General features: G+C 33.8%; 3 protein-coding genes across 6 annotated transcripts; 2 read left to right on the top strand and 1 right to left on the bottom strand.

Annotated features, from left to right (window-relative positions):
• Nucleotides 1-5,979: 5,979 nt before the first annotated feature.
• Nucleotides 5,980-11,394, bottom strand: LOC102583343 (uncharacterized). 3 transcript variants are annotated; one of them, XM_006339183.2, is made up of 3 exons: nt 11,299-11,394; nt 9,741-9,917; nt 5,980-7,443 (listed from the first exon to the last, which is right to left on the bottom strand). In XM_006339183.2, exon 3 carries the CDS (start codon nt 7,408-7,410, stop codon nt 6,481-6,483), a length of 930 nt encoding a protein of 309 aa, XP_006339245.1. In that variant the 5' UTR covers nt 7,411-7,443; nt 9,741-9,917; nt 11,299-11,394; the 3' UTR covers nt 5,980-6,480. The 3 variants fall into 3 exon arrangements, with proteins under 3 accessions (XP_006339245.1, XP_015165710.1, XP_006339246.1); XM_015310224.1 differs by lacking the exon at nt 11,299-11,394 and adding an exon at nt 10,665-11,045; XM_006339184.2 differs by lacking the exons at nt 9,741-9,917; nt 11,299-11,394 and adding an exon at nt 9,468-9,723.
• A 1,519-nt stretch (nt 11,395-12,913) lies between these two features.
• LOC102583014 (syntaxin-51-like) lies at nt 12,914-19,130 on the top strand. 2 transcript variants are annotated; one of them, XM_015310220.1, is made up of 8 exons: nt 12,914-13,103; nt 15,954-16,054; nt 17,455-17,678; nt 18,018-18,223; nt 18,320-18,420; nt 18,543-18,587; nt 18,710-18,851; nt 18,889-19,130. In XM_015310220.1, the coding sequence occupies exons 3-7, from the start codon at nt 17,461-17,463 to the stop codon at nt 18,833-18,835; spliced, it is 696 nt and encodes a 231-aa protein (XP_015165706.1). In that variant the 5' UTR covers nt 12,914-13,103; nt 15,954-16,054; nt 17,455-17,460; the 3' UTR covers nt 18,836-18,851; nt 18,889-19,130. The 2 variants fall into 2 exon arrangements, with proteins under 2 accessions (XP_015165706.1, XP_006339244.1); XM_006339182.2 differs by having other exon boundaries at nt 12,916-13,103; nt 18,710-19,130.
• An 885-nt stretch (nt 19,131-20,015) lies between these two features.
• Nucleotides 20,016-24,312, top strand: LOC102582680 (splicing factor 3B subunit 1). Its single transcript, XM_006339181.2, has 2 exons — nt 20,016-20,104; nt 20,213-24,312. The coding sequence occupies exon 2, from the start codon at nt 20,308-20,310 to the stop codon at nt 24,085-24,087; it is 3,780 nt and encodes a 1,259-aa protein (XP_006339243.1). The 5' UTR covers nt 20,016-20,104; nt 20,213-20,307; the 3' UTR covers nt 24,088-24,312.
• The last annotated feature ends 163 nt before the right edge of the window (nt 24,313-24,475 follow it).

The following is a 24,475-nucleotide window of genomic DNA, read 5'->3' as shown; positions in this document are numbered from 1 at the left end:
TAATTTTTTTTCTCAATAATTTTTTTTTTAATATAAAAGGGAAATTTAAATTGTTTGACCAAGCAAATATTACTACTTAAAGGTGTGAGAAATTGATTTTGATGGCTTTGATGGTTATAGTGAAAGCTCCTTATTTGTATTTCCATTAATGAGACAATCTTGCCCCTACAATATGTTAGTATAAGTCTATTATCAAATAATTCTCATTCATTTTTAATAATAAATAAAGATTTATCAAGACTTTAATTATTAAGTATCGGTGAGTATATTGATCGTCTATTACTTAGTTATGTCATCATGAGACTAATTTTTATCTTATACAACTCAGAGTTGAATAAATAAAAGATGTGGACCATATATCACATAAATCATCAGGTCATATGATTTAGAAAAATCTGATTTAAAATTATACATTCGTTTAAATTTTACATTAGATTATTATTTAAAGACTAATAGGTATAAGATTTTAATATTTTAAAACTTTGAATAATTACTTAGTAATACGTCGTTATCACTAAAAATCTTGTCAAATCCATTCAAAATATAAAATATAGTTTAATTTATATTTAAGGAACTAACAAACAAGAGAAATCTCATGCGTAATGAGGGTAAATTATGTATCACACAATTCAATCAACAAATTAGAATATTAGTGGGCCATTAATTGACTTGACAATTGCTAAGAATGAATAAAAATAAAATAAGTAAACTCTAGATGAAGACCGCAAATATTATTTTAAAATTTCTAATTTCAAATTCAATCAAGCTGTCTCCTCTATCTAAAAATAATGACAACATCGTCCATATTACGAGCAGAGAGATTGTTTTCGATAGATATTTAATTGAATAATAATACATGTATTTGTAAAGAAATGATGAAAATTAAAGAGAAAAAAAAAAGTAATGACAGTAAAGATAATCAAAGTAAAAGAAACAACAATAGTAATAAAATTGAAGAATAAGATAGTGATAGCATAATAATAATATGGAAAAAGATAGGTGCTCCAAACTAGAACACTACTATACCCTCGTAAAAGAAAAAAAAAATGGTTGACTACTTACTAAATGTTTATCTTATTTCTCGACCTCGATATATTTCTATCTAGGATCATGTTCTTGTTGAGCCAAATATGTGTCATGTCCTATCTTTAATCACCTCTTATTCTCCTTAAACCTATCCCACAGACTCACAACTCCTCATTAAAACATTTGTACTCCTCATTTTCACATATTTGAATCATATCAATCTCGCTTTTCACGTCTTGTCCACCAGGCTTATCCTACACCTAGATAACTTATTTGTGCTTCACGCGGCCTGATATATTCTATCATAATTTTAATTGACATACAAAGGATATAAAAACATAAAATAGAGTTATCAACCATTGTTTGTCATTTTTTTAATTATCATATTTAATTTGCTATCAAGAATTAAATGTTTTTGTAAGTCAATGAACTTAAAACTTGAAATGATGAAAATAACATGTATTTTCAAATTTTAGTTGAAAAGGATTGAAGCATGAAATTAGGCTAAAAATATATATATAAAATATTGTCACCAATTAAAATATCAAACTATTTTTTTCTTAATCAATGGTAGGGGCCAATATAATAAACCTTTCAAAGAAACTAAAGTGGCCCCTCAAAGTTTCCTTTAATGCAAACCAGCCCCATACATACTTTTTCTTGGCCCACTATATTTTCTTGTTAAGTTTTTGGTAATGGAAAATTCTCTAGGAAAATTCCATAAATTTATATGATATAATTTGAATTTTGATAATTAAAATAAATAAATTAATCGTGATTTTTTTCGTTTTCCCTTGAAATATTTGTGACTTAGTTTTTAAATATGTATATTAGTATTTTAGAAAACTTAAAGATCGTATTTTTTTATGCACGATCAAAATAAAGAAGTTTGACTCTCGAAATTTGAGCTATATCATATAAATTGAGACAAAGAGAGTCTATTTTCTAAAGGAATAAATAATGAAAAAAGGGTAAAGGGTCAAATATGCCCCTAAACTATTCGAAAAGGTCTAGATATACCCTCCGTTTAAAGTTTGGCTCACTCATGCCCTCGCCGTCCAACTTTTCGTCTAGATATGCCCTTATGGGCGTTAGTTGGCCTGCTGGACATATCCAGCTCATTTTTCATTTCTTTAAATGCCACATGGAATAGCCATGTCATTTTGACTTTACCACATGACATTTATATGAAAATTGAAAGAGATCAATTATGCCTCTAAAAAATTCGAACCCATAAACACCTAATCCGACCCATAAATCAACCCCCCTTTTAAATAAATTTCCCGACCCGTTTTCAACAATTTTGTTTAAATTTTATTTTTTCGGTAAATCCCGAAAATGAGTAATTGATTAATAAAAATAGGAAAATATGAAAAAATATAAAATTAACGCCAAAAATTCACAAATAAATATTGTAACCTTAAATTCAACAATTTCAATAATTTTTTAAAATTCTTTTTTTGATAAATTTCGAAAATGAGTAATTGATTAATAAAAAATAAAAAGAAGAAGATATTTGACCCTTTACCCATGAAAAAAAGAAGAAGATAATTCTATCTTTCTAGGAAACTTCCTAGTGACTTGTCAAAAAAGTTTGAATTGAAAAATCTCATGGTATTATGCAATATTATTTTTTTGTGTGGGGTTACGGACTAGATGGTGACATATTCATGGAAAAATAATAATGATAAAATATTATACAAATTATTAGTAGAATTTGTTAAGAAATTTATTTTTGTCAATTTCACTCAAAAATACATAAACTTCACTCATATTATATAATTTTAACATTTTTATATGAAGTTTGTTGTTTCCAATGAACTTCAAACACAACATATCTAGAGTGGATCTACCTATAAAAAATAATAATTTTAAAATAGATATAAATTAAATAATAATATCGAAACATATTATCTAGTGAAATTTCAACATATAAGTAAGATTTTAAAAATAGATTATTTAATGAATTAACAAACTAATTTACACCATCAACACATTGAAATAAAAATTGTACATGAAAAAATTGATCAAACTGACTATGATTTACGAATTGAGATATTTGATTGGAAAATCACAGTGACCAATTGAAAAAGACAACCTTATCTCTATATTTTCTTTTAATTGAAAAATATATTTGAAAAAAATCCTATTTTATTTTTTAAATGACCAAAAGCGTTATAAATCATCTTGTCACCATCCTGGCATTTTCTCAAGTAAATCAAACAAACAAATAATTAATAAACTATAGTCTAAGTCAATGAGTCAAATTAATATGGTACATTTTAATGGAAATTTTAAGCTCATATTCATTTGTGAACAATTTAAAGTCAAACTCAATTTGTGTTGTGGCATACATTGGTCTTCTTCAAACATAAATTAATGTTGGAGAAAAAAAATAATTAATATATATAAGACCTTTTATATATTTCTTAGTTTATATTGTTTGTAATTTAATATTCATGATTGCACAAGGCAATTGAGTTAATTGTTCAAATGTTTTACATAAAAGCAAATAATTTTGATTGGTAATTTCATAAATTTTCCGGCACCCAAACTCTTGATTTGACATTATATTTTAAAATAAATAAAATTAGGGTACGTAGAAAAAAGAAAAATAAAATGAAAAAGTAAAATTCTCATCGACAAGATAAAAATTCAGATAGTCAACCAATAAATCAAACTATTAAGATTTCTCGATTTCACATCATATAAGTCCATAATACAAATAAACTCAATTTTAATATATTGATGTAATTGTAACTTTTCTTTTCTTTATTTGGCTTTTAATAGTTAAGTGTGCAAAATTAATAAATTGTTTTCTAAAACTTCTTTATATCCAATTAGAATCTCTTTTACCTTTTCTTTTTTGCCTCGGGATCGGTGAAACTCTATTATAATGATTTTTTCATACAACAATTATTACATGAATCTTTCTAAAACGATTCAATGAGAACATAAAACACAAAAATCTTCATCACCATGTTTTGTTTCTATTTAAATTAAATATAATCATTGTGTCTCAAATTTAAAGATTTCATGCCCTGAATTTACGACTAAAATTATATTACTCGATTCTCAAAATTCGAGCAGTATCATATAAATGACGAAGTAAATAATATAAATACTTTATTTTCTTCTTTCTTTTATGTATTACATATTTTTTATGTTTTTTACAGTTTTACATACATCGAATGCCCCATTACGTAACTCTCCTTCTTTCGTCCGTCCACAAAGCTATGGGAGAGAAAGGGCCAGCATTTTTTTTTTTATATTAGTGGTATATCTTTATCTATTATTATATATCACTTTCAAAAGGAAAAAAAAGGAAAGGATTTATAAAAGAGGAAAAAATTGGGTTTTGATTAAAAAAAAAGGAAAAAATGTAATTGCTCAAGGTATCCTTTAGTTTCAAGAAAAGCATAAAGTGTTAAAAGAAATGTCCCAGGAAAAATATAAACCTCACTTTTAAATTTTTATTCCCCCAAGCTTTAAAGCATAAAAAGTCGAGTTGAGTCGAAATTTAAATTTTACGAGTTCAACTTTATCGTGCAATTTATTTGAAAAGTAATGTAATGTAAGTTCAAATAAAGCATATATATATATATATATATATATATATATATATATATATATATATATATATATATATATATATATATATATATATATATATATATATATATATATATATATATATATATATATATATATATATATATATATATATATATATATATATATATATATATATATATATATATATATATATATATATATATATATATATATATATATATATATATATATATATATATATATATATATATATATATATATATATATATATATATATATATATATATATATATATATATATATATATATATATATATATATATATATATATATATATATATATATATATATATATATATATATATATATATATATATATATATATATATATATATATATATATATATATATATATATATATATATATATATATATATATATATATATATATATATATATATATATATATATATATATATATATATATATATATATATATATATATATATATATATATATATATATATATATATATATATATATATATATATATATATATATATATATATATATATATATATATATATATATATATATATATATATATAAATATTTTTTTTTATATCATTAAATAGTTGTAATTGTACCTTTAAAAGTTTAAGCGTGCAAAATTTAAATAATTGGCCTCTAAAACATCTTTATATCCAATTAGATTCTCCTTTGCTTTTTCTTTAAACTTTTATTTGCTTAGGGATCGGTGAGACTTTATATTAAGTTCTAATGGAACAATGATTACATGATTCAATGAGAACACAAAACACAAATTTTCAATTTCTCATAATACGTCCCAAAATACTTTGTCGTTATCTTTAAGAATCAAATTTAATTAATCTTCAAAGTTAAATTAGATTACATAAATTCAATATTAGTTAAAGTTCACATAATTTAGCTCTCGAGAAGTAAAGTACAGATAGAAAAATCTCAACCTCACCACCAAAGGAAAGTCAGACAACTACTTGAATGTTGGTTTAAAAGAATGCATGCAACATGTTGATGAAAAATCACTTCATTTCTGGGACAGACAACTTGATGCATAAAACATTTCACGTTCATGTAGTATCCAGAGAAGGCTCGCTTCCCAATATTATCATCCTCGCACGGTACTTGACCCGGTATCCTTCAATCTTCTATACCCAATAGGTGGGTGCTTACCCCTATCATGGGGATCAGGGGAAGGTAGTTTCACCAGGTGGAATCAAGAGAAGGTAGAGTGTTTGAAATCTTGTCCCTATCACGGGATAGAAAAAATGTTTCAAAAAGACTTTCGATTCAGGTAACACGCAAAGAAATATAACAAGTACTAGAGAAAGCATCGCATCGCATCGCAAATATGAAAATTTCAATAAGTGAACTTTGCATTACTGCATCAGTAATGTCAATTTGATATCAACTGGATAAAAATGTGGCAGGACAAAATGCAGAAAAATCTATTCGAAATACTCGAATAACGTTACATGGTTTCTTCAGGCATCTTCGTAAAATAACACCTGGACAAAAATACCCCTACTTAAAACACGAAACAACTCGAATCGAACATCTACCATGCTGGATTTCAAAACTATAACAAGTGGAACTCTAGCACAATGTGGCGTATGCTATTGTAATTGTCCCAACTTCGACCATATAGACTAGCTATCAAGATGCCAAGCTCTAGAAAACAGGCGTACAACTTCGCATGTGTTTTCTTGGTTTCCCACCTAGTGTTCAGTACTTGCATTGGAGCTTGACTTGATCAAGATTCGCCTAGAAAAATGGCGATAAGGCGCTCCTTCACCAAAAAAAATCATCAACTTGCGCGTTGAATGCTCGTTGGTCACACTAGCGAAAAAATTCAATATGACCAGCAATATCCCTGCACAACATCTTTGACTCACCTGCCAACTTCAAGCTTCTTGAAATGACAAGTCCTGTTTTTTTGTGTGTTGATGTTGGTTTATAGGCTGTGGCATCCTCTTCATTTCCCATTATAAGAGCTTCTCTAGCAGGAACCACATTTTCCCACCAAAATTCCCATAAAATTCCATGCATTAACTCCCAGTAACTCCGGTCTCGGTAGACACGGAATATTGCACTCCCGTTTGGTGTCCAACAATACACATCAACCCAATCTCTGTCCATGATTTCCATTTGCCCTTGCACCTGAGGCATGTAGTAGAATGGCATAGTTGACCACGGGAGACCCTTTTCTGGTTTTCCTTTGTTGTATGGACATTTCACTTCCAGGATCCCACCTCCAGGCAAGCTTCCAAGAAGACCATCCGGGGAGGCACCAACCCAATCCAATCGCTCATCCAAATGGACTGCGAACCCGAGTGAGCTCACATCACGACCAGTGATGCTTTTATAGCGTTCTATGGCTACTGCTTCCATGAGAACACCCCAATCCATGGCACTCCTGCTCGCAGATGGTAGTAATTGGACTTCTGGAGCAAATACCTTCTCATTCCAGAGCTCATATCGCCGATTCCCTTTCCAGAATCCTAAAGCAGTGCTGAAGGTGCTTGTAGTCAATTTGTCTTTGCGAAGGGCAAACCACTCCTCAGAACGTTGTGGAGCATCTGATTGGGTTAGGCAGGCCACTGAAACTACTGATGGTGGAGGATAACTGAGAGGAATGCTTGGAGAGATACATGGTGCTGTCAAAGTTGAGAAGTTCCTCAAGAAAACAATGCCATGATAGCTTCTGCCAGGAAATGGGACAGCTGCTATCTGAATGTTGCTGAATCTCGAAACGCATGCATTGCTCATAGCTAACGGCTAACAGTTCGTGTAGTTTCAATTCTGCAAATCAATAAATACAACCATGAAACACAAGTAGGACAACAGTTTGCTTGGCAGAGCAAGTTTAGAATGTATCCAATGATAGCGAAAATGGTAAAGTCAAGAGACAGAATTTCCTGAGAGGGCGGAGACAAGTTCATAGAATATTTTTGTGTAAACAAGACAGTAAACTTTAGACAATTTTTTAGGGAACTAATGAATAGTTTGATTACTACATGAGAGGGTACATATGTTATCTATTTTAGGAGGGGAATGATTTGCAAATCTAGACACATTTTGCTTACTGAGTCAACGTTGAGAAATATGAACAACTTAATATCTCTAAGAGAACCCTTTCCAGTGCATCTTAAGTTATCATATGGAATTCACAATAGCTGTAAAGTGTAATATATTGTACAATGATTTCAAGGCCTTGGAAATTTGACATTGCAGTTTCGCTGGTATTCACTGGATAAAGCTAGGTTGTACTGCAATTTTGTGTTTCTTGAAGACTTTAATTTCACTGGATTAAACATTAATTTCCTCATTCCACTCTATTGTTTGGTTTGTTATATTTGGACAGAAGTAGTGAAAGCGGAAAAGAGTTTCAAGTTTTTTAAGCATTTACTGCATTAACCCCCCCCTCCCTTTTTTATGACAAGGGAAATCTGCAGCCGCTACCCTTACAGTGCGCACAGGGCAAAACCCCTGCACCTATGCAATAGCTCGCAAACCACACAGGAGAGGTAACCCACACTAGGCAAACCCTTTGCTTTCGCTGGCAAAGGTTTTCGAACTTGAGACCTCCAACATGGAAGTCCCAAGCCCAAACCACTGGGCCACTCTGAAGTGTGCATTAACCCCTTTTCCTCTTCCTTTTTTCTTTCAATTAGGCCTTTCCAGTCTGAAATGAGTTAGTGTGTGCTTTTCATGATTTCATAAATTTGGGAAAGGTTATAAGGAATAAAAGAAATGTTAAGTTTTATCTGGAATTATGTCTTTCAATGTCTCATGGACACCCGACGCTAACATGACACATAAATTTTGGAGGTGTCTAGATGATTATTTGGTAAGTTGAGTGCTTAACTGACACAGTGGAGACAAATTGAGGTGTCTAGATGTGCATACTCAAAGTTGAACTATTCACTTGCCATCTAAGGCCAAGTTTGAGTGTTTGTTTATGTATTGTGCCTAGTTTTTATCATTTCGTGGGGATGAAAACCACAAATGTCTTCAACTTCATATAACCCACTTGAATGTAACAACTAATTTTCTACCTAATCCTAGAATTAGTGTTAAATAAAGTTACCTTGTTATTTAAAAATTTAAAGTTTTACAAATTCCTAAATATCACTCAAGGTTCTTCTGAAAGGACGACTCTACTCGAAAAGTCATGGGTGATATGCTAATCAGAATGTTCATTATTACTCAACTCCTAATCACCTCACTTGTCTTCTATTGGTTACTTGGCAAAAGAACTAAAGTTTGACATGTAACAAAATAAGAATAGTAACATTTAATCTTTCAGTGTATCCCAATCTAAAGGTAAAGAAGGAGAAAATATAGACATAACAGATACATTCAACGGAATACGAGCATACTCCTAGTAACTTCCCAAGCAACAAAGCAGTGCAACAAATTAAGATAAACTACAGAGTCATTCTCAAAAACCTATTATTATAGTACACTTTTTAAAAACATCCAATGCAACTCTCAATAGCTAGAAGGCTAGAATGAATCAATGATAAATGTCACGTCATTTAATTTCAGTTTCTTAATATGCTTTAGAGGGTTCGATTTCTACTAAAAACAGAAAAAACATTGCGAAATCATAACGATAATAGCGCATATGTCTGATCGCCAATATTGACTCATACAAGTGAACAAGGTACCTTATAGATGAGAATTGTGTAAAACAACTCTGGAGAGGGGAAAAGAAAACAATAAACAATTATTCTGATGTCTCGGGCGTATAGTCAAACACCTTGGGAGAATCAGTGTGCACAACATTTTGTAACAAATCAGAACATGCATGTAGTTGGTACCTATTTCTTATGGGAGTCTGAAATGTTCCAAATGACTGCTTGGATCATTAGAGTGTACAGATCATAGAGGCCTACCATTCCATGCATAAACCTTTGGTTTTGAGGGAGTGTTGGATAAATGAATTTTCAGACTATATTGAACTGAAACGAATTGAATGGAAAACCAGCAATTGAGAATTTCAAGAACCTCTCTTATTTTTTGCCTTATCTGTGTGACTTGAAAGTAGAAATTTAGAATGCTTATCAGAGAAAAATAGAAAACATCACCACTACCTGTATCCTCTTCTAGTTCCCCAGCATCAAGAAAGGCTTTCAAATGGTAATGGATTCTATTTCCTTCTGTAAGCAATAGATTGAATTACAAAGCTGTACTGGTAACAATTTGTCTATGAGTGTCAAATTCTCCAGAATTGGAAGGGCTATTGCGCTCAATATATTTCAGCTCGAGTCCTGCGTGAAGAAAATCCAAGATTACTACTTAAACAATAGGTGTATTACTCTATTTTTGTAAATACTCATGCATGAAACATTATCAGAGAGGACTTTCTGGTGCACTACGTTCCCGCTATGCGTGAGGTCCAGAGAAGGGCCGGACCACAAAGGTCTATTGTACACGTCCTTACCCTGCATTTCTATAAGAAGTTGCTTCCACAACTCAAATCAGAGAGCAATCACAAAATTGAAATGAGCTTTTTGTGATAAATCTTTCACTAGTTTTCTGTTCTTTTGTTTAATGTCTTTGTTGGTTTGAGAAATGGATGGAAAAGTGGAGATTTTGCTTTATTCTACACAGGAATTCTAAAAAGTTTATATCTTTCCGAAATACTATAAGCTAATTTCACGTCCCATCCATTTCCTGAATATTCTCTCTATGCACTTCACCCAGTGAGATCAAGTTAAGCACTGAAAAACAACTTATCCAACTATCACTCAATGCCATTAGAACTGAAGACAAGTTGTTCCATCTCCGGTTTCTCTTTCTTCTATCTAAACCTATGATACACCGTGCTTTAGAAGCAAGGGAAGAGCTAGAGTGTAGTAGCTTTGGTCCGAATTCCGTATTCGTCTTAGGAACTCCTTATGTACAATTTATTAATTCAGAACCTAGTAACTTAAAAAGAAACAAAAATCCCAAACTCATGAGCTTCAAATACTAGCTCTGCTATAGAAGGCATTTCAACAACAACAACAACATACCTACTATAATCCCACAAAGTGAGGTCTAAGGAGTGAGGTCTGGGGAGGGTAGAGTGTCCACGGAGCTGAATATGCATTCATATGGTCTCAAAGATTCAAACACACAGAAAAATAAAAACACAAATTCAACTCCCAAACACCATTTTCCAACTTCAAACTTCGATTACTACTCACAAAATTTGAACTTTTTTTCAAGTGAAAACACAATGCCAAATTCCAAACACCATTTTTCAACTTCAAACTTCACATACTATTCACAAAATTTGAACTTTTCTTCAAGTGAAAACACAAATTCAACTTCCAAACACCATTTTTCAACTTCAATCTTCAAATACAACTCACAAAAATTGAACTTTTTTTCAAACGAATTCAACTTCCAAACACCACTTTTCAACTTCAAATATTACTCACAAAATTTGAACATTTTTTCAACTTTAAAACTTCAAATACTGCTTTTTTTCCCCTTCTCAAATAGCACTACATTCATGTCCAAAAGCTTACTAAAAATACATAGAAAAATCAAACACAAACAAACATAAGTAGAGAAACTCATGATAAATTTTAGAAAAAATAAAAATAAATACAGCAGAGAGGGAAAAAAATACGAAAAATCCCCAAAAACAAGAATGCTTACCTGTGAATAAATGGAAGAGCTTGAGCATAAGCGAACCAAGGGTTTTGGGGAAACAAAGAAGAAGGTGCAAAAATGTAAATTATCCCAATAAATCTCCACCCCTCACTTTTTAATTTATCTCTAAACTTTTAAATTTTTCCGACCTCTTTCTTAAAAAGCGTTTTACTATCGATATTTTTTTGGATAAACTTAAATTTAATTAGATTTTAATGTAGATATAGACGAAAAATGGAAAAAAAAGAACTTTTAAACTTTTGGATTTATGAGGTAAATTGTTTTTTATTTTTTAAAAAAAATGGAAAATATATAACTAGGCAAGCCACAAGTCCTATATATACTTATTAAAATCTATTTTAAAATAATTATCAAGCAAAGCTATCATATTATTTTAATATCAGATTTCCATAGTTATACCCGATTTTGTATTTTATGCATAACTAAAATTGTATTTGTTTTTTTTTTTCCATTTTAGGATGCACGATATATTATGATAGGATATGCTAATTGCGATGTATCAATACTTTTTCGTCAATTTAGACCAATTTTTTTTTTATAAAATTAGGTATACTTAAAAATTTGTAATATTATGTAATGATAATTATTTATTCATACAAAAAAATGAATATATCTGATTATTTTGACACATTGTTTATAAACTATCTTCTTTTTTTTCTCATTTACTAAAATCGTATAAGAGTTTAAAAGTTTTTAATAATAACACCTTCGATAAAATCACATAACTAGAATCTATAGATGGTAGAGTGTACATAGATCTTACCATTACCTTGTAATAAAAAGGTTGCTTCTAATCGATTGAAACGTTTGTTTAAAAGTTTGTTGAATTTTAATACTTCTTCCATCCCTATTTACTTGTTCATTTTTTATTTGAGACACTTGTTAAGAAAATAATAATTGACATAATAAATTTATCATCCTACCCCTATTAATTGATAGAATTCCAAAATCAATTTACTTACCTTTTTCAAAAACATCACCTCTCTAAATAAATTGAGGATATAATAGGTAAAATATTTTATCTTTTCTTGATTTGTCAAAAAAAAAAAGAACAGATAGAATATCAAATTAAATTTTGATTTAGACTAACCAAATTTACGATCATAATTTGAAGGGAAAAAAGACAAATATATCCTCAAACTATCGTAAATGGTATGCAGATACCCTCCGTCATATTTTTGGGACATTGATGCCCCTATCGTCAAAAAATTAAAGCATATATACCCTTTATATTAACGGACATACACGTGTCATAATCTTATTTACCGTTCTTATATTTATTAAAGATTGGATTGATAGATAAGATTGCGTCACGTATTCTTATTTAGTCTTCCGTTAGTGAATGACATATATGCTCTAGTTTTTTTAACGGCAGTGGCACAAATGTTCAAAAATATAATAGAGGATATCTGTATATCATTCACGATAATTCAAATATATTTGTCCTTTTTCCCTAAACGCACCGGATTACGCCAATGCACATCTTCAAAAACTTGTATGGTAGTCCACGTTAGTATAAGCTGTCAGCATCATACCTTCAATTTTGTTTTTTCCCAATCAAAGAAGTTGCACGAGATCCAACGGCCCACACTATGGGAATTTCATATAACTAAATTTGTAGTAATTTATTTGCAAATGGACAATTGATTCAGCTTCCTTTCTTCCCTCAATTCCGTTTGACCTTTTCCCCGGATAACAATTTTGTAAAAACGTAAAGGAGAAAAGGTCATATATGGTTTCTTGATCCAAAACTATCATCAAATTGTTGAATCTTTAGTTTATATTTGAAGGTAAATCTTAACACCCTTTTGTTTTTCTTCACTTCCCTAAGAACCCCTTTTGATTTGAATCTAAATTAGTCAGTTTTTGTGACGAATCATTGATGGGTTTTGGTCCTTTTCCTGTTTATGTTGGTTTTTGGTAAGCCTCAGTAAGAGTATTGGGGGAAAGATTGAGTATTTTTGGAATGTTTAGCTTTTGTATGATTTGGGTTTTGCTAATTTGGCTGTATTAATTGTAATGGTGCTAAAAGTTGATGCTTAGTGGAGCCAATGGTGTTAACGATTTGGTATAGCTGAATTGGTCAGTTTTGAAGATGGATTTTGGTCATTTTCTTGTTTCCGTTGTTTTTTGGTTAACCCTCAGTAAGAGTATTGGCAAAAAGATTTAAGCTTTTTGGATTGTTTAGCTTTTGTCTTGATTGGGTTTTGCTAATTTGGCTGTATTAATTGTAATGGTGCTAAAAGTTGATGCTTAGTAGAGCCAATGGTGTTAATGATTTGGCATAGCTGAATTGGTCAGTTTTCATGACGGATTTTGGTCATTTTATTGTTTCTGTTGGTTTTTGATAAGCCCCAGTAAGAGTAATGGTGAAAAGATTAAAGCTTTTTGGAACTTTTAGCTTTTGTCTTAATTGGTTTTTGCTATTTGGTAGTATTAATTGTAATGGTGCTAAAATTTGATTCCTAGTAGAGCTAATGGTGTTAATGTTTGAGGATATTATTGATGTTTTAGACTATTTGTAACAAAAAGTACATATAGGTTTCCTAGGTTGTAATACTTTTGCAAGGGGGACTACACTTTGATGTAGTATACTTGAGGATTTATTGACTAAAAAGTTACCTTTCTCAAAAAAAAAATGGTGATAATGATTTGGTATAGCTGAATTGCTCAGTTCTCATGGTGGGTTTTGGTCCTTTTCTTGTTTCTGTTAGTTTTTGATAAGCCCCAGTAAGAGTATTGGCAAAAAGATTTAAGCTTTTCAGAACATTTAGCGTTTGTCTTGATTGGGTTTTGCTAATTTGGCTGTATTAATTGTAATGGTGCTAAAAGTTAATTCTCCATAGAGCCAGTGTTGTTAATGATTTGGATTTGTTTGGAGGTAGATTGATTTGGGGAATTAGTGGAATCAGTTTGGAAGTAGATTGATTTGGGGTATAGTAGAGCCATTTTCATCCCTTTTACTCAGTTCAACTGTAGCTTCTTCGGTACTTGCAGAAAGAGTTTATAGTACATTTGAAACATCTAATATAGTGTTATTTCTTTTTGTTTCTTTATGATATTAAGGTGAACTTATGCTCATCAGAATATAAGGAACACCATCTTTGAACACAATTTTATTTCTATTTTCTTTGGTTTGTTTTTGGGTGTTCACTGCCGACATGATCCCATCATGCTCATACGAGTTGCTGAAGATGATTAAGTTGCAACTGAACATAGCTTTGTTCAGTGCAGTTGCAAAATAATCATCTTTTTTGATGAAGTAAAGGACATCATTAAGAGCATCACTGATGCTCTTTAATGAAATCCTTTACTTCATCAAAAAAGATAATTTAGTTTCAACTGCACTGAACAGAACTATGTCAGTAGGAAAAACTATGAATATGATCTATGTGGACACATAATCACTCTTTGAGTGTTATATATATATATGTGTGTGTGAGTAAAATGGTTAGTCTAAAACTGCACAATAGAAAAATTAAGTACATCGGGAATGAATGAAAATGATTTATGTGGACAGAAAGTCCTGTATTTGTCTCAGAAGAAAATTCACCAGGTAGTAATTAGTAAAACAGGAAATTCTAATAAGCCCAAACAAAAGTTCTATAGGTTGGTCTTTATTTTATTTATTTGCCGTAGGGTAAGTTCTGCGTACACTCTTCCCTTCCCGGATCCCACTTTGTGGGAGTACATTGGGTATGCTGTTGTTGTATTTTTTTTGAGAGTCTTCACTGAGCTTTGAGAGCTTAGCATCTGATTTGAGCTCATATTGTCAATCTGAAGCCCAATAAAGGATGAGCATTGTAATTTGACAGCTTGTCATCTGCATAAAACATAACATCAATTGATCAAGTATTTGCTTTGGCTTACTGCCTGAACGACCACCTCCTAAGCTTTCAATAGTCTTCAGGTCCGATTCATACCTCCTGCATTCATTCTCTTTATGATGCACACATTTCTAGAATGTTACCTTTCTCAAAAAATAAAATAAAATGATGCTCACACTTCCTAAGTAGAACCCCTAAATTGTCTTAAAAAACAAATCACTGGGCATTGGAATGGAACTGGTCCGAATGGAGTAGAATGCATATTAAATTTCATATAACCTACTCCAACTGGTTGAGATTAAGGTGTGGTGGTTGCTCTTCTATTCAGTACCAAATGTAGAAGCTTGTCTTAGTGCAATTATTAAGGATTGAAGAAAATGGACTGGCAGGAAGTTTTCTAGCTGTATCTGAGCAGTGAAACTTTTGAACACCTGTGATACTTATCCTATGAAAACTAGGACATATAGGAAATAATCAATGTCAATCACAGTGGACATGAACTCTGCAAAATGATTTGCCTTCCCTTGAAAGACATTTGAGGTCCTGATGGCATATTTCTTTTAAGTCAAGAGTTGATATGCTTAACTTTCTTTCCTGGTAAGGGGTGTTGTCTGAACAATTATTTGGTTTGGTTCGCTTTGTTCTTGTACATTCAGTGCACAAAAGTCAAGAATTAATATGCTTCATTGTAACAAGCAATAACATGAATACATGATGATTACTACATTTACTTATTCAGAGTATACACATCAGATTTTATTTGAGTTTTTTTCACTTATGACTGAGTATTTATCTCTATTTACTTTATGTTAGGCATGTGCTGCAAATGAGACGTTCTCAGCAATATTGGGGTTATTCAGAGAATTAGTTTAAAGCTCTAACAGCAAGCCTGGTTGACATCATTTTGGTGAAAGGTCAGATCTTTTTTTCTTTTTATACTAAGTTTGGAAGCTTTTGCATATGCTTGACATCCTAGTTTGTAAGTCTTCCAAAATGTGCTTGTTCTGCTCTTCATGAGCTTCATGCGGAGAAACCTATTCACACGCATGTGTATTTGCATGCAATGTTTTTTTGCGTGTCTACATTAGGCATAGAATACGTTGTAAAACAGCTCCTGAGGTGTATTACATATTTGCTTTTCTAGATGAGGAAGAATAATGGCTTACCTGTTATGCCATGTCCCAGTTGGACTTGTATTTCTACGCTCCTTCTGTTTCAACAGTCATTGTTGATGTGGGTTTTTGTCCTTTCAAATCAGGACTAGACCTGGCATCCTAAGTTCCGTCTGTCAATGTTTATTTTTTCTGGTTGCAGATTTTTATACTTTTAGTAGACTTCTGCTTTTTATAGCTAATAAATATCGACTTCTAATATTCCTTTAGATTATGAGTATCTTTTTATAACTTATACTTTTGGCCTGAATTATGTGCGAGTTTTGAGCAACCATCATGAAGCTTTATTTTTCTGTTGTTCTCTTCCTCCTTTGGGATTACACTGGGTGAGTTGTCTCTTCCACCTGTATGCTATGTTTAAATTACTTTTATTTGCAGCAACAAGCCTTATTTTACGCTCAAAAGCCTTGTTGTCCAACATTTGGTTCCTTGTCTCTACTTTTTGACGTCTATGGCAAGAGCTTGTGCCCCGTTATGTTTGTCTCTCTTCTTTCCATGTGTTCTTTACTTTTGGCTGCAGTGTAATATCTCTGAAGCACTTTGGTATTGATGTTGATCGTATGTTGCATGTTTATAAAAGTCTCAGATGTTATTTGTGAAGACGTTTGCAGCTTAGGTTTTCCTTGCATTCGTCACAACTTGTCTTTTACACCTCGGAATTAACAAGAAAAAATATTTGAAAATGAACTCCTTATGGAAAGCAGTTCCAAGTTAAACTTCAAATGACCTACTCCCTTGTCCCAAACTGAATATCTTCCTTTATCAGTAAAATCATCCTAAAACGATGTGCATCTTCTGAAAAAGAATTTTTCACCATTATCTTAAACCGGAAGACTGTTTGAGCCTGAGGCGTGTTTGTTGTTGATTTTAAACCAAAGAAATAATTATATGGAACCCACCTTTATTATTCCAAACAACCGTTCTCTTTTGTGTTCCTATCTATTATAACAAAATAGCCACCAACATACAATACTTGATTTCGAGTTGGGTCGTTATGAATTGTATATCAAATCGGACTGCGACATTTAATTTGGTCATAAAGCTTATTAGGTATCCTTTTTATAATGTGGATAATAATCAGAAGTGATGTTTATTTTTCATTTTCTTATATTTTTCCCTAAGATGCTATTTTGACTTCTCAGGTTAGAATGGCATCGTCTGCTGACTCATGGATGCGTGAATTTAATGAAGCATCCAAACTTGCGGATGAAGTCAGTTCTATGATTTCTGCAAAGAGCTCTTTGCCGTCTTCCGGACCTGAATCACAACGCCATTTATCTGCAGCTCGGCGAAAGATCACTATATTAAAGACAAGGCTTGATACTCTCCAGTCCCTTCTGCAAACGCTCCCAAGCAAGCAGCCTTTGTAAGATAACTGCATAAAGACTTCTATATGGGTTTTGATGATAGTATATAAGATTGTCTTTCAATTTAATATGATGTCTTTCTTAAGTACTTACGATTAAACCGAAAGATGGCAAATTAAGGTTTTCATGCTGCTTCAAATATTTACTTCAACATTTGTGATCCAAGGCAACATTTGGTGTGTGTTATTCAGTTGGCAAGAATGCTTTTGAATGTGTAAAAGATGGATGTAATCAATGTCTTGAAGCTTGTTACCACATAATGCAAGTTCTTTTCTGTGTATTGTCTAACAACTGTTGCAAGCTGTGATAGATTGAAATGATTCTTTACTTGTAAACAGATCAAAAAAGGAGATGAAACGTCGTCATGACATGCTTGATAATATGATTACGAAAGCTAATCAGTTGGCAACTACACTCAACATGAATAACCTTGCAAATAGGGATAGCTTGCTCGGCCCAGAAACTAAGCGACCTGATGTTATCAGTAGGGCAACTGGTCTTGACAACCAGGATCTTGTAGGTTTTCAACGACAAGTTATAAAAGGTATGTCCTCATACACTAGGAATCAACATGCTCTTTTCTTGTTTCTTTTGAAAAACTTAGTTGATGTGGTTGTCTGTTGATTTATATTTATAACAGAGCAGGACGAGGATCTTGATAAATTGGAGGAGACAGTGATAAGCACAAAACATGTTGCGTTAGCAATCAATGAGGAGCTCAACCTACATACTGCACTACTGGTGGGTGTTGTAACTGCAAAAAGTTTCAGTATTTGACCTTGAATACATCTTTATCACTTTAATTTTTATCGACCCGCCCAATGTTACCGTGTTTAGCAGTATAACGTTTATCTGATATGCAGGATAACTTAGATTACCATGTTGATACAACAAACTCCCGTCTTCAGGTATTGCTTGTTTTCAATATGCTTCAAATCGACTTTCTTTTGGCTGCGTTGTGTCTTAAGAAGTGAACTCTCTGATTTTGTCGCGCCCAAGCTAATGTGATTTTCATTGTCCTTATAAACAGAGGGTGCAAAGGAAATTGGCATTTTTGAATAAGCGCACAAAAGGTGGCTGTACTTGGTTGTGCCTATTGGTCATATTCATCGTTATTCTAGCCGTTGTCATCTTCCTATTGGTAAAGTTCTTGTGATCTGATTCTTCTATTGTTCATTGTTGGCTACAAGAGAAGCCAATATGTTGCATTCCTCTTGCAACTTCTTCAATCAGCTTCGAAAGTTCTAGCTATACAAGGACTACAGATTCGTCCTGCATTCGTTATGAAAGTATGTGTTATGTATATCTTGTGTTTTTCGCGTAACATTATAGAGCTTTTAATTTCAGAAGAAAGAAAACTTTGCCATGGATACCAATGGTGATTGTAAGAGACAAGTCTTGTGAACACTTCAAGTTTACAGTGCAATGCATTTTCAGGCTTATATTGTCTATTGTTATTATTGCAATTAGCAATTTTACTACAAAACTATTTCATTTGGCAATAATGCTTTTGAATGTGTAAGGATCCCAATCCACATGAATTGTACGAACATCTATGGAGTGTAGCAAGGAACCTTGGCTTCAACTCTCGTCACCTCATTTAATCCTATAGTAAGAAAATCCACAAGAATTGTACGAACGTCTATGGAGCGTAGAATGGAATCTTAGCTTTAACTCTTATCACTTTATTCAATCCTATAGCAAGAAACTTGTGTCGAAGTGTTGCAAACGAGCAAAGAAACATTTCTTGTAATCAACCAAAACCCCACTTATCACAAGGAGGGATGAATTCACTTCATTGGTATTTGATTTGTAGTCCATTTTGGGACCTATAGTCAATAGGAACATTGGATTTGGGTCTACAATAAGCAAACACGACTACACGAGTACAATTAGATCTCGCTATACTAGTCATTTCTCTACAACAACCTTCTACTGTTATGGCTAAGTATTTTCGAAATGACGTTTCATAATTAAAAGATTCAGAAGATGATTTACTAAACACATGAAATAAATATCAAACTCGTTCCTTTTGTTGATTGAATCTTAGTTCGGGTTTAGACTTGTCAAATCAAAATGAAGATAGAAACTTAAGTTGTGAATCAAAAGTTAAAAAATATTAATACATATCGTAAAATTTTATATATAATTATACCTATAACTATAAATTTTGAACAAGCACCTACATAATTAGTTCAATTGAGTTATTTTTTAAAATTTAAAATCAAAATTAATAATTAAATTCAAGTAAAAAAAATACTTATCATTTTCTTTTTCAACTTCCCCCTATTGGTTTTGGGCCGGATAGTCCATATCCTGAACCGACCCTCGAAACTTTTCATATTCAATAAATAAATAATCGCATTTAGCTTTTCCCCAAATTCCCTAAAACCTCACTTCACATCGCCGGCGACGAACACTTCAGGTATTCCTCTTTTCCGTTCTGTTAATTGAAATTGAAATTGAAATCCATAGATTCGGTTATATTGCTATTAGATTTGATATTGATTTGATACTTTGTTCAATTTTCCAGCTTGTTTGGTGGTATATATCTTCACTTAGGGTTAGGTTAGGGATTTTGAAGTTTCGAGTGTTGCGAGGGATAGTTGATTGAAGCATATTGTAAAAATGGATGATGAGATTCAGAAAACGCAAGAGGAGAGGAAGAAGATGGAGCAACAGCTCGCTTCTATGAATACGGTGACTTTTGATACTGAATTCTATAGTTCGAATAAATTTGAGGGTTATGAGAAATCTATTCCGGTGAATGATGATGATGATACTTTTGATACGGAGAATGAGGTTGCTAGAAAGATGGCGTCTTTCACTGCGCCGAAACAGTTTTTTAAGGAGGTTCCACGGGGTGCAGGGGAAGATGATGAGCCGAGTGGGTTTAATAAACCGAGTAAGATTATTGATAGGGAGGATGATTATAGGAGGAGGAGGTTGAATAGGGTCATTTCTCCTGAGAGGAATGATCCTTTTTTGGATAAGACTCCAGGGCCGGAAGTGAGGACGTATGCGGATGTTATGAGGGAGGAGGCTTTGAAGAGGCAGAAGGAAGAGTTGATGAAGGAGATTGCGAAGAAGAAGAAGGAAGAACAGGAAAAAGCAGCGGATAAGAAGGAGGAGGTTGAGAAGCCAGCTCAGAAGAGGAGGAATAGGTGGGACCAATCGCAGGATGAGGGTGGTGCGAAGAAGGCGAAAGCTGGTTCAGATTGGGACCAGCCGGACTCAACACCTGGGATTGGAAGGTGGGATGCAACCCCCACACCCGGCAGGGTCGGTGATGCAACACCCTCCGTCAAGAAGAATAGATGGGATGAGACACCTACACCTGGTAGGGTTGCTGATTCAGATGCTACCCCTGCTGGTGGTGCTACTCCAGGTGCAACTCCAGCTGGTATGTCTTGGGATGCTACACCAAAGCTTGCAGGTCTTGCTACCCCCACGCCTAAAAGACAGAGGTCAAGGTGGGACGAGACTCCAGCTACTATGGGAAGTGCAACTCCCATGTCAGGTGCTACCCCGGGAGCAGCTTATACACCGGGTGTTACTCCTGTTGGGGGTGTTGAACTAGCTACACCAACCCCTGGTGCCATTAATTTGCGTGGCCCGGTTACTCCTGAACAATACAATTTGATGAGGTGGGAGAAGGACATTGAAGAGAGAAATCGACCCTTAACTGATGAGGAGCTTGATTCAATGTTTCCTCAGGAGGGTTATAAGATTTTGGATCCTCCAGCATCCTATGTTCCCATTAGAACACCCGCCAGGAAGCTTCTTGCCACACCAACTCCTATAGGGACTCCTCTGTACTCTATTCCAGAGGAAAATCGGGGTCAACAGTTTGATGTACCAAAAGAAATGCCAGGTGGTTTGCCATTTATGAAGCCCGAGGATTACCAGTATTTTGGTTCCTTGTTGAATGAGGAAGATGAAGAGGAGTTGTCTCCCGATGAACAGAAGGAGCGAAAAATTATGAAGCTTTTGCTCAAGGTTAAAAATGGCACTCCCCCTCAGAGGAAAACTGCTTTGAGACAGCTCACTGATAAGGCCAGAGAATTTGGTGCCGGGCCCTTATTCAATCGGATTCTGCCATTGCTCATGCAACCTACACTGGAAGACCAAGAAAGGCATTTGCTGGTTAAGGTTATTGATAGGGTACTCTATAAGTTGGATGAATTGGTTCGCCCATATGTGCACAAGATTCTTGTCGTGATTGAACCTCTGTTGATTGATGAAGATTATTATGCTCGTGTCGAAGGGAGGGAAATCATATCTAATCTTAGTAAGGCAGCTGGTTTGGCAACTATGATTGCTGCCATGCGTCCAGATATTGACAACATTGATGAATATGTCAGGAACACAACTGCTCGAGCTTTCAGCGTTGTTGCATCTGCACTTGGTATTCCTGCTCTGCTACCATTCTTGAAAGCCGTTTGTCAGAGTAAAAAATCTTGGCAGGCTCGTCATACAGGTATTAAGATTGTTCAGCAGATTGCTATTCTTATTGGTTGTGCTGTTCTTCCACATTTGAGGTCTTTGGTGGAAATTATTGAACATGGTCTTAATGATGAGAACCAGAAAGTCAGGACCATTACAGCTCTTTCTCTGGCTGCTCTTGCTGAAGCTGCTGCACCATATGGTATTGAGAGTTTTGATTCTGTTTTGAAGCCCTTGTGGAAGGGTATTAGATCACATCGTGGCAAGGTTTTAGCTGCCTTTTTAAAGGCTATAGGTTTCATCATTCCTCTTATGGATGCTGTATACGCCAGCTACTATACCAAAGAAGTTATGGTTGTCCTTATTCGTGAGTTTCAATCACCTGACGAGGAGATGAAGAAAATTGTGCTGAAAGTGGTGAAGCAGTGTGTCAGTACAGAAGGTGTGGAGCCAGATTACATTCGACAAGACATTCTTCCAGAGTTCTTCAGAAACTTTTGGGTTAGAAGAATGGCTTTGGACCGCAGAAACTACAAGCAACTTGTTGAAACCACTGTGGAGATAGCAAACAAAGTTGGTGTTGCTGATATAGTTGGGAGAATTGTTGAAGACTTGAAAGATGAGAGTGAACCATACAGGAGAATGGTCATGGAAACTATTGAGAAGGTGGTTGCAAATCTTGGTGCATCTGATATTGATTCTCGACTAGAAGAGCTGTTAATTGATGGTATCCTTTATGCCTTCCAAGAGCAAACCAGTGACGATGCCAATGTGATGCTTAACGGATTTGGTGCTGTTGTAAATGCCCTTGGCCAAAGAGTTAAGCCATACCTTCCTCAGATTTGTGGTACTATAAAATGGCGACTGAACAACAAGAGTGCCAAGGTGAGACAGCAAGCTGCAGATCTGATATCCAGAATTGCAGTAGTTATGAAGCAGTGTGGGGAAGAACAACTAATGGGCCATCTTGGTGTTGTCTTGTACGAGTACTTGGGAGAAGAATACCCAGAGGTTTTAGGATCTATACTGGGGGCTCTCAAGGCTATTGTGAATGTTATTGGTATGACTAAAATGACTCCTCCAATTAAGGACTTGCTTCCTCGGCTGACCCCTATTTTGAAGAATCGTCACGAGAAAGTCCAGGAGAATTGTATTGACCTTGTTGGTCGAATTGCAGACCGTGGTGCTGAATTTGTTCCTGCAAGGGAGTGGATGAGAATTTGTTTTGAGCTTCTTGAGATGCTTAAAGCGCACAAGAAAGGTATCCGCCGAGCAACAGTGAACACATTTGGGTATATTGCTAAAGCCATTGGACCTCAGGATGTGCTTGCAACATTGTTAAACAATCTTAAGGTGCAGGAACGTCAGAACCGTGTCTGTACCACTGTCGCAATTGCTATTGTTGCAGAAACATGTTCTCCCTTTACAGTCTTGCCTGCCTTGATGAACGAATATCGCGTGCCTGAGCTTAATGTCCAGAATGGTGTCTTGAAATCCCTCTCCTTCCTTTTCGAGTACATTGGAGAAATGGGCAAGGATTATATATATGCTGTAACTCCATTACTCGAAGATGCTCTTATGGACAGAGATTTAGTACACAGGCAGACTGCTGCCTCTGCTGTGAAGCACATGGCTCTTGGTGTTGCTGGTCTTGGATGTGAAGATGCACTTGTCCACCTTTTGAACTATGTCTGGCCAAACATTTTCGAGACGTCTCCACATGTGATCAACGCAGTCATGGAAGCCATCGAAGGAATGAGGGTCGCACTGGGAGCAGCCGTAGTCCTTAACTATTGTCTACAGGGATTGTTCCATCCAGCAAGGAAGGTCAGAGAAGTTTACTGGAAGATATACAACTCCCTCTATATCGGCGCCCAGGATGCACTTGTAGCTTCTTATCCAATCCTGGAAGATGATGAAAACAATGTCTACAGTAGGCCTGAGCTGAACATGTTCATTTAGATATTTGCCTCTTATATCTGCTTTGCCATTTTTAGGCGTTTTCCTATTCCAGCACGATGAAGTAGCGTAGCGTCTCTTGTTTTCGACTAGACTTGTGATGTATCTTATATTCTAAATCGCACGATAGACATGTTTCCCCGTTTCCCCTTTTTTAACATATATTTGCTTAGCTTTCTTCTGAACAAGGAATAAGCGTTTGTATGAAGTGTTTTTGGGTTGTCTTGATTTTGGTTATGTTGGCTGATTTTGTCTTGCAAACTTTTCCTATACAATAGGACATATTGAGGATTACATAATTAGCCACCAAGATATGTGGCAAAATAGTGAAATTTCTCCTCTTTATTAGATATTTCGAATTTGAAATTAGAGAATATAAAAACTCTTGATA

This window comes from Solanum tuberosum, unplaced genomic scaffold, assembly GCF_000226075.1.
Source record: "Solanum tuberosum cultivar DM 1-3 516 R44 unplaced genomic scaffold, SolTub_3.0 scf00008, whole genome shotgun sequence".
Classification (NCBI taxonomy): domain Eukaryota; kingdom Viridiplantae; phylum Streptophyta; class Magnoliopsida; order Solanales; family Solanaceae; genus Solanum; species Solanum tuberosum.
Note: the sequence above shows the minus strand (reverse complement) of the source record. Positions and strands in the feature narration are given on the sequence as shown.